At 42.5% G+C, this 16,307-nt stretch overlaps 1 protein-coding gene across 1 annotated transcript in view; it reads right to left on the reverse strand.

The window, feature by feature from the left end:
* Positions 1–16,307, reverse strand: part of LOC144732883 (membrane-associated guanylate kinase, WW and PDZ domain-containing protein 1-like) — a 315,269-nt gene that overhangs the window by 78,843 nt on the left and 220,119 nt on the right. The window contains exons 8-9 of the mRNA XM_078614546.1: positions 9,901–9,954; positions 5,192–5,278 (exon numbers count right to left, since the gene is read on the reverse strand). Coding sequence (XP_078470672.1) covers positions 5,192–5,278; positions 9,901–9,954 — 141 coding nt within the window. The remainder of the gene's footprint in view (positions 1–5,191; positions 5,279–9,900; positions 9,955–16,307) is intronic.

Below are 16,307 nucleotides of genomic sequence, written 5' to 3' on the forward strand. Positions count from 1 at the left end.
TGTAAATAGGTGAAACATAAACGAAGAAAGCATTAGCTGTGGAATATTTGACAATGGCAGTCTTTATCAGCTAATGACGATGATGTTTCCATCAATGCACACTGGTATCCCTTGTCACGGTAAATGCCAATTTGCATTGGGGAACAATTTTGAAAGCGGAGCTCTGAGCATTAAATTAGCATTTTATGAAATTCAATGTCTGCGCGAGTATAGAAACTCGGTATTAAACGTCGTGTTTCTTAAGAACGGTGACATGAGTGCTGTTAAACTGAATACATTTTTTTAATTTACTTTATCAGGTCAGGCCTACTGAGCTATGTAGCTCTTTTTGAGAAGTGACCTGGCCGCAAATGATTGCTCAACGAAGTGGCTTATCATCGCGTGGACATGTATAGCAGGCAAATACTCTGAACACGTGTTTCTACATGTGGAGGGAAAGAACGCAGGACCAGGAGAAAAATCTACTCGTCCACGGGGAGAGAGACATGCAAACTTAAAATATACAGGCGCCAGGCTCGCGATCGAACCCACGACCTCAAGTGTATTCTGTGACAGGCATTTATTACGGAATACGCTTTCTGAAAGGGCTGATTTGAGTGTGCAGCATTGCTTTTCAACTTTTATTGGTTAAAAACTGAAATGCAAAAAATGGATTTCACATGGCTGTAGCAGGCTATAATGGTTGGACAAGCTGACGTAGGCAAAGCCCATTCCAGGCGAAGATTTAACTTCAACTGATGTGTACACAGTATTTCAATTGGCTTTTTGCTTGGTTAAATTAAGGTGATCTGTCATATCTGATATATAAAGTACAGCCGTTTGAGAGTGTCTGAGTGACTGATGTAAATTCGAATGTTCTAAAAGCCATGTAGAGGTGAAATTTAGTACACTTTTATCTGAATCTGCTTACTACGAGATAATTGTAAAACATACATTTTTTTATTATTTTAGACTGGACAAATTTTAGAGCTCAATTTGTATTACTTTTGATCTTGTAATCTAAGCCGATGGCCGTTTGTATTTAAATGTTTACACGAATACCGGATCTCATGATATTCTGGTATGGTTTCAGAAGTGCGACGCTAAACTCCAATAGAAATTCAGCAAAGCCACACACTGGTTTCTGTGAATATATATACCTATAAATGCATTGTGGGTAAGCTCCTGAATTTCAAATTAACGTGAAAAAATCCAATATCGGGCCAGATATATATGAAACGTAATAGGATCCCAATTTATTGTTGTTCCTATTGTTTCAGTTTAATCCTAAATGCGGAAGTTATGTCCCTAATGTGGCACCGGTTCTTAAAGCAGGGCCACGTGGTGCATCGGGTGATGTGGCTCGTTGGTACGAAGACAGGTTGCACGAGGAGCCGGAGGAATTGATCTGAAACAGATCTTAAATTGTGTCCAAATGGTAAAAAATTAACCCGTAAAAACAAAGTTTTTCACTATAAATCCTTTATATGCGTGGCATCGGTTTTATTTTATTATTCATTTCTGTTTTTCTTGAGTAAGAGTTTCATTTTTATCACATTGGTATTTTAAATTAAATATGAAAAAATTTTTTTTCAAAAAAGTGAAAAATTTTGGACATTTTTTTTCACGAAAATAAATTGTCACGCACAACGAGTCTGTGCAAAATGTCAGCTCGATTGGATCACGGGAAGTGGGTTAAAAAACGACCGAAAGATTTGCACGGTCGTAAGCGCGCAAGCAAGTGAACTTAATATAAAGGATTTTAAAAGAAGCTATCGTAGGTGCAATTCCACTCTCCCTCTGTGGTCTCTCTATGTACGCTACAAAGAAGGGCCATCGCCCAAAACGTCGCCCGTCATGAACTTTTCTTGTTTAAGACCGCAGCGATGTTGACATGTGTTGAGTTTTGTTATTTTGGGCTCGTGCACCGCAACCATTGCAGCCGTATCACCATAAAAAAATTGTGTTTATCGTAAGTAGGGGACAGCCAAAAAATTGTTGGCTGGATAATATGGGGGTGGGGGTGGGGGGGTGTGGAGGGTGTGTGTGTGGGGTGGGGGGGGAGTGAAATCCAACTGAAACAAGTGACAGCTGCTCATGGAGTGTCCCAGAATGGAAGACTCATCCCGCCCTCCAAGCTTATACACGAGCATGTTGCTGGCGAGGTTTGGCGCTGGCTCGCAGGATAAACAGCCCTTGGCAGCAATCGCCAAATCACCGGGCAAACAGAAATGTAGTGCCGCACCGCACATCGACGCAAAATCGGAGCAGATGGTACCAACGGCCTGCCGCAAGCACCATGAGAGTAAGGCAACACCAGGGCGCCTACATCTTTGACGTGGGGATAATCTAACTTTAGATATTACGCATGACAATGCAACACATAATTTGAATTGCCGAATATGACTTGGCTATTAATTAAGATGCTCAAAATTCATGCAAATATTCGACACATACTCTGCAAAGACAAAGATCCCCCCTATAGCCAGAGCAGACTGTTGGGGCAAGTGCTGTTAGCGAGCACCTATGAAGGCCGGCATGGCACACGGAGGGAGTGGGTGGCCAGCACCACGCCCGACCGCCTTTGTCTCCCCAGTGGCGATGTTTACACACCGCACCAGGTTCTCATTTGAGGCTGAGTAGACCTCGGGGAGGCCCAGGACCGGTTCAGATATTCGTCACTTGTTGTGTTAGCCGTGAGCGGGAATCGAACTCGGGTCGCCGGGTTCGTAGCGTAGTGCGCTAACCGCTACACCACCGCTCCCCACTTCGGCTGCGCTGTGTGTGTTTGCAAATACGGGCAACAAATATCCCCCGGTCATCCAACCTTCCGAGACCAGTGCGCTGAAGTATGGTCAACAAACCCCATGACCGACATGGTGCTCAAGACACCTTCAGCTCGTGACGGATGGAAAATATTTTTTTTGGAAACAAAAGTCTGCTCCAGAGTGAACGGACCTCATCGGAGAGTGCCTCACTGCTCATCTCAATTGGCAACACTCAATCTTTAGGATGACCAATATTGACTTGCCACCAATTGGTACCTATTGTATTGACCCCAATGGAATGACAAACTTCGTTAACCCTCGACGGGGAAATGTGAACTTGCAACCTTCCGATTGCGAGTCGTGTGTGTGTGGGAAACAGATGTCTGAAAAAGGTGTCGGCACAGAACAATTTTAAATACGCGTCCAATTTTCTGCCCACATTTACTCGTAAACTTGCATTCCCAGAGTTTGTGGAAAGAGACGATGTCAAGAGAAACCCGGAACTGACAAGTGTTTAACCTGTGCCCAGAATGCATTAGCTGAAGGTTATTACACACGACCTGATGTCTGATCAACGGGGCATTTAGTTTGAATGGTTAGTTATATAAAGCCATTGTATTTTTTATGTGAAGCGGAGGTGCATCAAAAGCACATGGCAGTGATGATTGCTAACAATCATTCTTATCCATCAATTATGTGCTATTAGCAAGAGCTATTGCCTGAAATGTCGCCGATTATATATTTTTCATTTTAAGGTCACACACGGTGCTATTGACGGCTTTGCTATTATTTTTTTTTAAATCCATGGAACTTGCCTCAAAAGCCTACAAAGCTAATCTTGCTGGGGATTTACATATGGACACATGGACAACACACTTTTTCTGGCATAAGGTATTCCAACGGTTTTAATGTAATTTTGGGGTGCTGATTCCAAATCTGGCATCAGTTTTTGTCTATAACATCAGGTTTTTGAGATATCAAATATTGCATTTTCAATAAAAACTGCAGAAGAAAAATATTAAATAAATGTGGATATCTACATAAAATTATATTATAAACACACTATCCTAAAAATACAGCACCATATTTTAACACTAAAGCAGTCACTGACTCGCAACAACTTGCAATCATAAGTGACAGAGTTAATTTCGGGAAAAATCAATGAAAATTGGGTATGCCGATAGCATAAAAATGAGATGTGATAGAGCAAATCTGAGATCAGATTTGGAATCAGCACGGTGAAATTAGTCTAAAACAGCTGCAAAAGTCCAGGCCAGAAAAAAACGTTTTTTTTTGTTGACCAGTCTAATGAATGAACTGACCTATCAGCACGTGAATAAGATACTATTTGAAACACACCAATTTTTAAGTAAATATATCCAAGTTGTGCTTGCTTTCAGGTCTCACTGAACCGTTCGTAAAACAAAAAAATGCGGCCACAATTCACGCGTGAAGCTCCAGCATCTGTGGTATGACCGAACGTGCGCATCAAATCATCGATGGCTTAATTCCAAGATGTTAGCAATTCTGTCCGGGTGGAGAGGAAGGTCTTCGACAGTTTGACCAACTGGACCCTCTTCACGAAATGCCTGCACTTGTCGGAACAAACGACAGCAGCCGTGGAGAGATACGCGAGAATGCACAGTTGGTCACGGATGCTCTTCACAAGCGTTGCCTCGGATCTCGTTTGAGAAGCGAGTCACATACCTCCGGTGTAAACAACGTGCCAAACGCAAGTGCAACGCCTCGGTCAGCACGCAACGTTGGGCCAACACGTCGGCAGTTGGCTCAACGTTGGGCCCGACATTCCGCGCTGTTTAAATGGCATGCCGGGCACTCGAAGGCCGCGCAACGCCGAGTTCAACCGAGCTGCTCGTGCCCATGCCGCGGTGCCAACTGGCTTGTGAGGCGACGAGCAGGGCAACGTCATCTGTCGCCGTCTGTAAAACTAAAACAATTATAAAAAACTTTTTATTTCACAAGGTAAGGCCCACAACTGAGCTATACGCCTCTTTTGCAGAAGTGAGCAGGCTACGAACGAGAGCTCAACGAAAGTGGGCCGATCATTGTGTGGACATATGCAGTGGCCAAATACCCTCAACGCGCGTTGATTCTAACTGTGAAGGGAAAAACCAAAAGACCCCGAGAAAAATCCACGCGACCACGGGGAGAACACGCACACTCCAAATATACAGGCGTTGCAACGGTCGGGATCGAACCCACGACCATCCTATGTATCAGGCGAGGTGGTTAACATCTCGCCACCGTGGTGCCCAACATACATACATACATGTAACATACGTGCAACTATGTATGTCAAACGTTTTTTCGCACCGTACGTAGCGTGGGGGGGTCTGGATAAATGTGTGCGAGAGACCTCGCGGAGCAAAATCGCATTCAATCATTCACGGCGAAGCGAGGAGTAGAAAGGAGCATCCACTGACCCGATGGTCTTGGCTTGGACTCCGCTTGCTGGTGGGCACCGCCGCACGGAAACGAATTGTGTAACAAATATCCCTCTGCTTGGCACTCTGCGTTACAAGAATGGACGCAGAGTTTTAAAGTGAGTGCTTCTTACAGAACGTCATAACACACACACACACACACTTCGACACTTGCTACGCAGCATTATAGCGCGTGAATTCCAGATGAACATTTGCAAAAAACAAGGTGCGAGCTTCGACCCGGCGAAACGTCGTACTCAAACTTGTACATTTTGTGGATTTACTCTCCAATACACCGGTGTTGCTGTACTAGTAACGAATTGGCATGTGATGTTTACATGAGAATCCTCACTAATTGGCTGCGTCGGGTGGTGGCGGGTTTAGCGACACATTTATATTTATGCTATCTAACCCCCCCAAAAAATCCCAGTATTATGTAGCTACGACCGTTTGTGGCTCAACAACCAAACTGAAAGATGCCCTGGTGCTATTTAACGACACTGCACCTGGCGCCACATCAACAGCGTTTGTAAAAGTTAAGTGCTATTTTCTTTTGGCAAGTTTATTTTATAATTATCAGGAATATATCTTTTAAAAAAACATTGGTGTGCGTGTGTGCGTGCGTGATATTGTTTTTAAACCAAATTGGGAGTGTAACATTGGACGGAGCATAATTAAAAAGGCATGCTGTCGACATGTTGACAAGCTGGCAAAGTCGGTCCAATTAGTGAGCCTCACATTGCATTGTGACTGAGAGGTGGTGGTGGTGGTGAGGAGGTGGTGGGGGGAAACATAGTTGGGAAGGTTTGGTAGAAATCTCATTATGCCACCACCTGCCCTTCCACCTCAACGCAACTGCTTATGGCACCGTTAATGCAACGCTCGGTCATGTTGCCATTTGAACCAAAAATCAACCTCCTGCTGCTGCTATAGAAACTTAGGCCCAAAGTGATAACTTTCACGCAAAATGTACACTGCGAACGCACTTTAATGAGGCCATGCATATGCCAGTACTCGCCAACCTTAACGGGTTCGTTCGAACCGTTGGAAGTTGCCCGTTGCGAATTTACGTTGCGTGCGATAGATTAAGAATGGATGAAAATAAAAATAATGTAAAAACGAATGACGTTAATGTTTCATTCCATGTTTTAAAAAAACATTGCAACATCTCCGTTGAACAGTGCATGGATTCTGTAAGTTTAATTAATTTTTTCAACAATGTTCGCAATTTGAACACATTGCTCGTGAAACATGAACGCTTCTTTATTTGCTGAACTAAACTGTAATCGAAACAAAATTTACTCAAATAAATTGCTTTCTCAAGTAGGAAAATTAAGTGGCAAAGAAGCATGAGGCATCATGAACACAGAACATTGCAAATAAGTCACTGTTTGCACAAAGCAGTTGGTTTGCAGTGTATTAAAGCAAATAGAGAGATTGTATCTGTCCAAATACGTGTGTGTCTGTGATTGTACATATTATAATGCTCTGTGTAACCTGATGTGGATAATGATATTTTACAAAGTAATTTAATAATGATCACCTGAAGATTATCATATTTAACAATATGATGCAGCTAATCTGGCTGTGACGGTCCCACCAGATGACGGAGACTTGTGTTGCCTCTGAAACGTCGTGATTTTTATTTTATTTTATTTTTATTAATTTTGATGTTTTACCTACGTGACTTTACCGAAAAAAACCTAAAAATATATTTAACAATGGTTACTATAAATAGATTTGTTTTTTATAGGGAGAATATTATGTGTAAAAACAATTCTACGCAGAAATTTCAAGCAAAGTGCCAAATAAATCAATGCTTTAATGGAAGATTGCACATGTATCAATATATCCTGAAGGGCAACTGGTAGGTTAAATTATGAAACAATGGTGTGAGCAATTGTGAATCATATTTTTAGGTTTTTTCGGTAAAGTCACGTAGGTAAAACATCAAAATTAATGAAAATAAAATAAAATAAAAACAAAAATCACGACGTTTCGGAGGCAACACAAGTCTCCGTCATCAGGTGGGACCGTCACAGCCGAATTAGCTGCATCATGATGACGGAGACTTGTGTTGCCTCCGAAACGTCGTGATTTTTGTTTTTATTTTATTTTATTTTCATTAATTTTGATGTTTTACCTACGTGACTTTAACGAAAAAACCTAAGAATATGATGCCTTGCAGTCACGAAAGCTTCAAATCTAGAATCAATTGTCAATCCCTGGACAATCATATTACCGAATCGCAATCCGATATAATTGTCGGGCAACAGCATGATTGTTCAAACATATTTCTTTACGACTCACAAAGGTTAATATATGCCCGAAGCTTTTTCAACAATTTATGATGTGGTCTACCGCACGCAACAAAAAGCACGCGCGCGCGCACACACATGGAATATTACCTCCGATAAATGCGCTACGCGTACATTCGTGCACGTTGAATACACTCCGGTCCAAGCGTCATCGAAACCGCTCAGCGTATCGTCGCAAGGGCGCACAATTTAGGGACCTTTCTGGCCTATTGTCCGCTTTTGATAAAAAGCCTCAATAATATTATTTCTGCACGGTGAAATTTGCTGCCGTCTGTCACCCGTCAATCTGTCGTGCACGTGTGGCCTTGGCGTGTGCTGAAGAGGGGATAGGTCCCTCTCTCTCTCTCCCATTCCCCAACCCTCGTCCCACACACCAGAGCCTGCACATTTGTCTGTGAGCAATGGCCCTCGCGACAAGTTCATAAGGACCCAGCTTGAAACCAATTAGACGTGCTTTAACAGGCTCGTGTTGCATAGGCGCCGTGGTGGCGAGATGTTAGCTCCCTCGCCTGGTATGCATGAGGTCGTGGGTTCGATCCCGACCCTGACGCCTGCTGTGGAGCTATCATTTGTGGCCAGGTTGCTTCTGAAAAAAAGCTACATTGCTCAGTGGGCCTTAACCTGGTAAAAGTAAAAATAGTTTAAATAAAAAAAATGGTGACTGAGGTGGCTCAGATTTCACTGGAGCTGACGAAGCTGACGGTGCTGAGGAGTCTGGGTTCGAACTTGGGATTTCAGATTGGTAAAGGTGCAGCCCTGCAATTGCTTGGGCTTGCAGTGGATTGACCGTGCTCGATGACGATGATAATCAGATGTGTTCATTTAAAAACTTGCAAAACAATCCCGTACGGATCATAAACTCCTTTAAGCATGTTGTATAATCCATGAGAAGGTTTTGCAAAAAAAAAAAAACCTTCATTTATTTATATCATACTCTTTGGTTCTTTCGGTAAACCCACGTAGGCATAAAATAAAATAAATCACGACGTTTCGGGCGCAACACGAGCGTCCATCATCACGTGACTTTACAGAAAGAACCGCAGTCACGAAGGCTTCAAATCAAGATTCTTTATATCATATTTAGGTTACATTTTTCATTTGGTCCTGCTCCACATGCAAGGCCATGATACAGCTCGGGCGGTAGAGTTAGCAGAGGTGGGACAAAGTCATTGTTATGCAAGTCCAAGTCGAGTCGCAAGTCATCAAATTCATGACTCGAGTCTGACTCGAGTCCAAGTCACATGACTCGAGTCCACATCTCATAGGTGGGACAAAGTCATTGTTATGCAAGTCCAAGTCGAGTCGCAAGTCATCAAATTCATGACTCGAGTCTGACTCGAGTCCAAGTCACATGACTCGAGTCCACATCTCATAGGTGGGACAAAGTCATTGTTATGCAAGTCCAAGTCGAGTCGCAAGTCATCAAATTCATGACTCGAGTCTGACTCGAGTCCAAGTCACATGACTCGAGTCCACACCTCTGAGAGTTAGGCAATTTTGTGAACCGTGACTACGATTCGCGGCCAGGGTTGACTCCATCCCAGCTTCATAACCCACCATCATTGTGCGAAGTTAACAGTGTGTGGTTCTACGCGAGAGATTGATTTCCGCCAAAGAAGTCTTGAAATTTCCACCTCTGGCTCAGGACAACCAAATAAACACGAGCACCGATCAACAAACGTTTGAACGTGAAGATAAAGTGGTCCATTTGACATCCAAATGCCAGAGTAGTAACAACAATTGAGCTCCGCATCTGAAGAGGCAAGGGAAAAACACCCGGTGGTATATGTCCATCTGATTCCTGGCCTTCGTGATCAAAATAAAAAGCAAAGTCTAAGAAAAATTAAACTTGCTGGGCGAGAAAATATTAATACCAAGACAACATGCATTGAATTTGGATAATAATCTGCACTGAACAATGTTAATGTAAAGCACCATGTTTGTTGTTTATTTTGATTCGCCTTCTAAGAATGAGTATATGCATCCAGGTAAAAGTTGGAAAGTGGAGGATCATGAATTATCGAATGGGTCATGCCTGGCTTGTTTTTCTACTCAGTGTAAAAGAACAGATACCAACACGTTGGGAATTCCGCGAGCAAAGGCCTTTAGCAGGGCAGGGTAATCCAGGTAAAGGTTGTTAATCAGATCTCATCAACTAAAGAATCAGCATCTACAAAATAGGTCATTAAATATTAACAAACAGATTAGGGAAACTCAATTACCTGCAACACGAGCCTGCCGGAAAATAATACCCGACATCAATATTTCACCGCGATTTCAATGTTCTACCGTATCGAGTAACACCTGAGGAATTGCACAGTTTGATGAGTGTAGGCAGCGCTGCTGCTGCTGTATGCGCAAGGGTGCAACAACACAGACCCCTGGACTTACCGAAAGACGGGTAAGCCTCAGGTGTGTACGAGTTTAAAGCTTTGGATACACTATCTGCGAGCGGGGAAACACAGACACATCACACCACAAAGATAAACATCTCCTGTCCAGCCTTGACAGACTTTTGGGGCAAGTGCTGTTAGCGAGCACCTGTGAAGGTCGTCACAGCACACGGGGGGGTTGGGTGCCTGACACCATGCCTGGCCGCCTTTGTCTCCCGAGTGACGACGTGCATCTGATAATCGTCACTTGTGGCTGCCGTGAGCAGGAATCAAACTCGGGTCGCCGGGTTCGTACCGCAGTGCGTTAACCTGCTCCACTGCCGCTCCCCATATCACGCCACACAAACACACACACCGCAAGCAATCGACTCATTCACCGTGTGCGTGCGACGTTGGCGATACGACTCTCAAAAACAGCCTTGCGACTGCTGAGCCGTGCCAGGTTGACTTTGGTATGGGCCTGGCGTGGCCTAGCTGCACAATGTAATAGTAGAAGTGAAAAACAGGTCGCACATCGAAGAAGACCTGATGATTCTAGATTTGAAGCTTTCGTGACTGCAAGCATTCATATTCTTAGGTTTTTTCGGTAAAGTCACGTAGGTAAAAAAAATTAAATAAAAATTAATAAAAGTAAAATAAAATAAAAATAAAATAAAAATCACGACGTTTCAGAGGCAACACAAGCTTCCGTCTTCACCTGAAGACAGAAGCTTGTGTTTTTACCTATGTGACTTTACCGAAAAAACCTAAGAATAAGACCTGATGACACGGGCAGTGATGAGAAGGAAACTGGCACCATTTGCACACGTACGTAGGATGGACAGCAACAGGAAAATTCAAAGTGTGTTGCTCGGGAAAAATGGAAGGAACCGGAAGGAGAGGAAAGACCTCAACTTAAGAATGGTTTGACGACGACGTGCGAGGTTGGTGCCAGAAAGATGTGCGATGCTGACGAAACATCGCAGTGGTCCCCTACGGGATATCTCCCCATGGCCCGAGATGATCATGACGACGACGACTACAACGACGACACCAGAAAGGGACACCAGGGTTCAAAACTTGAAACATTGGCGGCGCCGACTTGGCAATCTGACCACAAGGAATTTCATTAAGACCCCCACGAGCCACAAAAGTCGCCTCATTCAAAATGTATTTGGTCTCTCCTCTGCATTTTACATGCGCAGAGCGCGCAAATCAATGCTTAATCAATACTAAATTAACTTTTCCTATTTGCACGCACGCCCTACTTGGCGTCGTTCCCGCATTCGTCCGGCTGCGTTTAGCGCCGAGGTAGCAGGGCATTTATTTTAATGTACAATACGTGGTTTGACAGCTTCAACATCGCCCTTTAACAGGTGGCAAGATCGTCATTGCTACACATCGATGCTGCGTGGAAGTCACGACTGCCCTGCGCTTTATATCCCATATCTCCATTCCGTACTTTTCCGTAAGCTCGCTTCAGTAAATCTTTAACCTTCACAGCTCCTTTCTCGAGCCTGGGCTGAGTGATACATCTGCAAAGCACATGTTCTGAGTACACTCGCCATCAATATTTTCTGCTGAAAACGTGTTTTTGGCCTTCCAGAGGCATTCAGACATTGCACAAAACGCTATCTAAAAGGCCTAGATAATACAGTGAGTGTACAAGGCAGCTTTCTGACAGATGCGCAAAAAAAAACACCCATAGATGTCTATATCAATCCAAACCACACTTTGCGATTTCCAATATAGCTCGTAAATAATGCAGATCTTGGTCTGCTGAATGGCAATATGAGTTATGATAACAGTTGACTCCATCCAGTGTTTTCCTTTAAAGTCATCATGAATGTTTCGATTTAAAGCTTTCGTGACTGCAGGGATTCATCTTCTTGGTTCTTTCGGTAAAGTGACGTAGAATGGAAATAATAAAATAATAAAAATAAAACATAATAAAATAATTCTCACGACGTTTCGGCCACAACACAAGCAGCCGTCCTCAGGTGAAGAACAGGTCTGTCAGAAAGACAGCGTCTGAATGTTTTATTTTTATTATTTTATTATTTTCATCATGAATTGCTTTAATGCCTTAAGATCCATAATATCTGAGGTTGTACGTACGGTTCGTTTACATAAGTCTGTAACAATAAAAAAAACTGTTCTTGATTCGTCTATAAGCACTATTTATTGTTTATTCTATGTGCAGCAAGTTCTGGGGTGAGTTTCCTGCAGTTCATGATATTATAATTGAAGTGTTTTCTCTCGTTGGTTTGCATATTCCCACCTAGCAATGCCCTGGAACTGCCACCACTGCCAATGGGTATTGGGCTGTAGTCTATGAGTCTCTATGTAACTCTTTGAGTCTCTGTGGATCTCTATGTAACTCTATGAGTCTCTGTGTAACTCTATGAGTCTCTATGTAACTCTATGAGTCTCTGTGGATCTCTATGTAACTCTATGAGTCTCTATGTAATTCTCTGAGTCTCTGTGGATCTCTATGTAACTCTATGAGTTTCTATGTAACTCGATGAGTCTCTATGTAATTCTCTGAGTCTCTGTGGATCTCTATGTAACTCTATGAGTCTCTATGTAACTCTATGAGTCTCTATGTAATTCTCTGAGTCTCTGTGGATCTCTATGTAACTCTATGAGTCTCGATGTAACTCTATGAGTCTCTATGTAATTCTCTGAGTCTCTGTGGATCTCTATGTAACTCGATGAGTCTCTATGTAACTCTCTGAGTCTCTCTGGATCTCTATGTAACTCGATGAGTCTCTGTGGATGTCTATGTAACTCTATGAGTCTCTATGTAACTCTCTGAGTCTCTGTGGATCTCGATGTAACTCTATGAGTCTCGATGTAACTCTCTGAGTCTCTGTGGATCTCTATGTAACTCTATGAGTCTCGATGTAACTCTATGAGTCTCTGTGTAAATCTATGGATCTTTATGTAAATCTATGTAAACTGTGATGCCCTGTAACAGCCGACGGTATGGGGTGGCCGTCAGTGTAACAGGGCTGCTTGGCTGAATGGGCCTCACCAGCTGATAGAATAAATTCCGAGTGTGACCGGTGAAAAATAATGCATTCGGGAGGAACAATTTATTTTCCTGATCATTATCAGTGTGAACATCTAGTCAGAATTATTGTGCCAAACTTTGAATGGTATCTGCACCATCGCTGAGTGACATCTCCTTTCTCATTCTAGAGGAAGTTAACACCGTCCGGATATAGTTTCAAATTAAACAAATGTAATTATCTAAAGCTATCCATGCCATCAGAGAATATCGCGCTCGCAACAGCCCATGTGTCTCGGTGAGATTTGTGAGTTATCTCCATAAAATATAAATATTCATGTGCTGTGAAAAAAGGCCATTGTCAGAAAAGTTGTGTATTATATCATTGACCTTTTAAGGCAGTGATATCGATGCACGTGCACGGGTTATTTTTGCGTTTGTTTTCTCACCACATTAAAATAAAGAGAGCTGGTGAAAAAGCCGAAATGTGAATGGAAGGTATTAATTGCCATCACCACCAGCAGAGACGGCTGCAAGTGACTTTCCTCAATGTGTCCTCCGATGCTCTCCGCAGTCTGCGAGTGTGCGCTGATAAGACAGCGGCTTTAACTCCGAGATCACCGACATGTGCAAGCTCAGATCCTGCCAGATGTCACCGGTTCGTAGCTAATAAGGCCACCTTCTTGTGCATTTTGGCAGCAGTGTTTTTGGATTACGCATCATGCTGCTCCTTTTTGACCTGTGTAAAGGGGCTCATTTTGGCTCAATCTGAAGTCCTGCCTCACTGACTTCCAGCACCACGTGCGCGTGCATAGGAGCGGTGATGCAGTGCGCCCAGGGCACCGCACTACGACCCCGTGGGCAGAGTTCGATTCCCAGCTGGTTCTGGGTCTACCCTCGGCCGACTCATAGTTAAATCCGTACCTGGAGCGGTGTGCAAACGGAGGTGGCCAGGCGTGGTGTTGGCCACCCACACACACCCTCGTGTGCCGTTCCAGGCTTCGTTAGGTGCTCGCGAACAGCACTGGCCCCAACAGTTTGTTAAAGACCATATTCGAGACCTTTGCCTTGTTAACACCGAGCAGAACCAATATTCACTTTTTCGAGTAATTATCTTTCCTCTCCATGGTTTTTAAAAATTTGTATTTAATCAATTAGGATTTTTTTCAAGTAAAAATAAAATAAAAGCGTCTCCCTGTTCACGAGAACACGACCAGTTGCCCCGTTGCTTTGGTGGCCTTGAGTCAGCGATGGGAATTCCACATTCGTACAGGACAACCGCCATTCACTTCCCACAAAGTGGTAGACATTTCCTAAATTATGTTTCCAACTGTGCTTGCGCAGTCTATTTACAAGACACTCATCTTGTACTCTTAGTTTTGTCGGTAAAGTCACGTAGGTAAAAAATGAAATTAAAATTAATAAAAATAAAATAATAAAAATCACGACGTTTCGGAGGCAACACAAGTCTCCGTCATCAGGTGGGACCATCACAGCCAGATTTGCTGTATCACACTTGATCAGGTGGGACCATCACAGCCAGATTTGCTGTATCACACTTGATACAGCAAATCTGGCTGTGACGGTCCCACCTGATGACGGAGACTTGTGTTGCCTCCGAAACGTCGTGATTTTTATTATTTTATTTTTATTAATTTTTATTTCATTTTTTACCTACGTGACTTTACCGAAAAAAACCAAGAGTATGAATCCTTGCAGTCACGAAAGCTTAAAATCTAGAATTAAGACAAACATCTATTTATAATTCTCAGAGTCAGCATATTATTATTACTACTACTACGCCTCTTCAGAGAATAAAGATGACTCAAGTAATAAGTTCTTGAATCGCTTAAATACAACACGATTTAACAGATGGTTGATGCCATTGCCTTCATTAATTGGGAAGAAGCAGCACTCGTCCAGGAGTCAATGGCTGTTAGCAAGCACCCATTAATCGCTGGAGCTGCACACAAGGGGATAATGTGGGCCACTTGTGATGAACTAGTTTTATGTTGACCATACCATTAACAAAAGCAATTCCAGGTATATCTTTTTTTTCAGTGAGACAATGCAAGTTGAAACCAATCTAGAGTTTGTTTGCATCCAATCAATGCTGCTGAAATTATGCACTCCCAGGAAGCCATATGGCTAATAAGATAACACTTAATTTTATATTAAGTGGAGGGGAAAATATACTGTAGCTGATTAAATTTTAATAATCTCAGGGGGTTTGGACATCTCCTTGGCCATGAATATTCAGCTCCTCCACACTGCCATTGAATCAACATTTACATGCCCAGTGGGCAACACAAAAGTTTTTTAGATTTTCCTTTGATGACAAAGGCCACGATTGTGACTGATAATGTAGTAACAAGACAGCTAAAATATACATTTTCTAATATTAATCAGCTTGCCAAGTGTCCTGCGCAGTTATACAAGATAATTAGCACAGTTTAAAATACAAACGTGAACGATGAGAATTCAAGTTTCCCATGATGTACATCGGTGACATGTAATTTCCACCGGTACTTTTCTCTTGTACACATGCACACACACCCGTGCATGCACAGGGGTGGTTACAAATTATTTAGAATATTTAGCTGCTATAAATTTCCACGTGCTAAGCCACTTCGTTGAGCTATCATTTGTGGCCAGGTCGCTTTTGAAAAATAAATTAATAGCTCAGTGGGCTTTACCTGGTAATACTAAAATAGTTTTGTTTGATTTCTATATGTATATATTTTAAGTGATTTGGTTACCTTTCCTATTCTTTCTAGATTTGAAGCTTACGTGACTGCAAGGATTCATATTCTTAGGTTTTTTCGGTAAAGTCACGTAGGTAAAACATTAAAATTAATGAAAGTAAAATAAAATAAAAATCACGACGTTTCGGAGGCAACACAAGTCTCCGTCATCGGTCCCACCTGATGACGGAGACTTGTGTTGCCTCCGAAACGTCGTGATTTTTATTTTATTTTACTTTCATTAATTTTAATGTTTTACCTACGTGACTTTACCGAAAAAACCTAAGAATATACTTTCCTATTCTCTGCACTCCTATTGTGTTTTATGTACTGTTTGTTGTTTCACAATTCTGATCCGCCCCCTACTGGACATCTGTGAAAATAACTTTATAGCTCATGGGGTTCTGATTCTGAAGACCTGGCTGCGCTTGTTAAAGTCACGTCGGTATAAAATAACAACTGCAAATCAGCAGTTGTCCTGCTGTATCGGTTCCACCTGATGACGGTCGCTTGTCTTGTGATCGAAACGTCGTGATTTAATTGAATTTATTATATTTTATACCTACGTGACTTTACCGAAAGAACCAAAGAGTATGGATCCCGGCAGTCACGAAAACTTCAAATCTAGATCATATGAACCATAAATGCGGTCTGCTTCGCAGTGGACTC

The sequence above is a fragment of the Lampetra planeri genome, chromosome 44, assembly GCF_965212315.1.
Source record: "Lampetra planeri chromosome 44, kcLamPlan1.2.h2, whole genome shotgun sequence".
Lineage (NCBI taxonomy): Eukaryota > Metazoa > Chordata > Hyperoartia > Petromyzontiformes > Petromyzontidae > Lampetra > Lampetra planeri.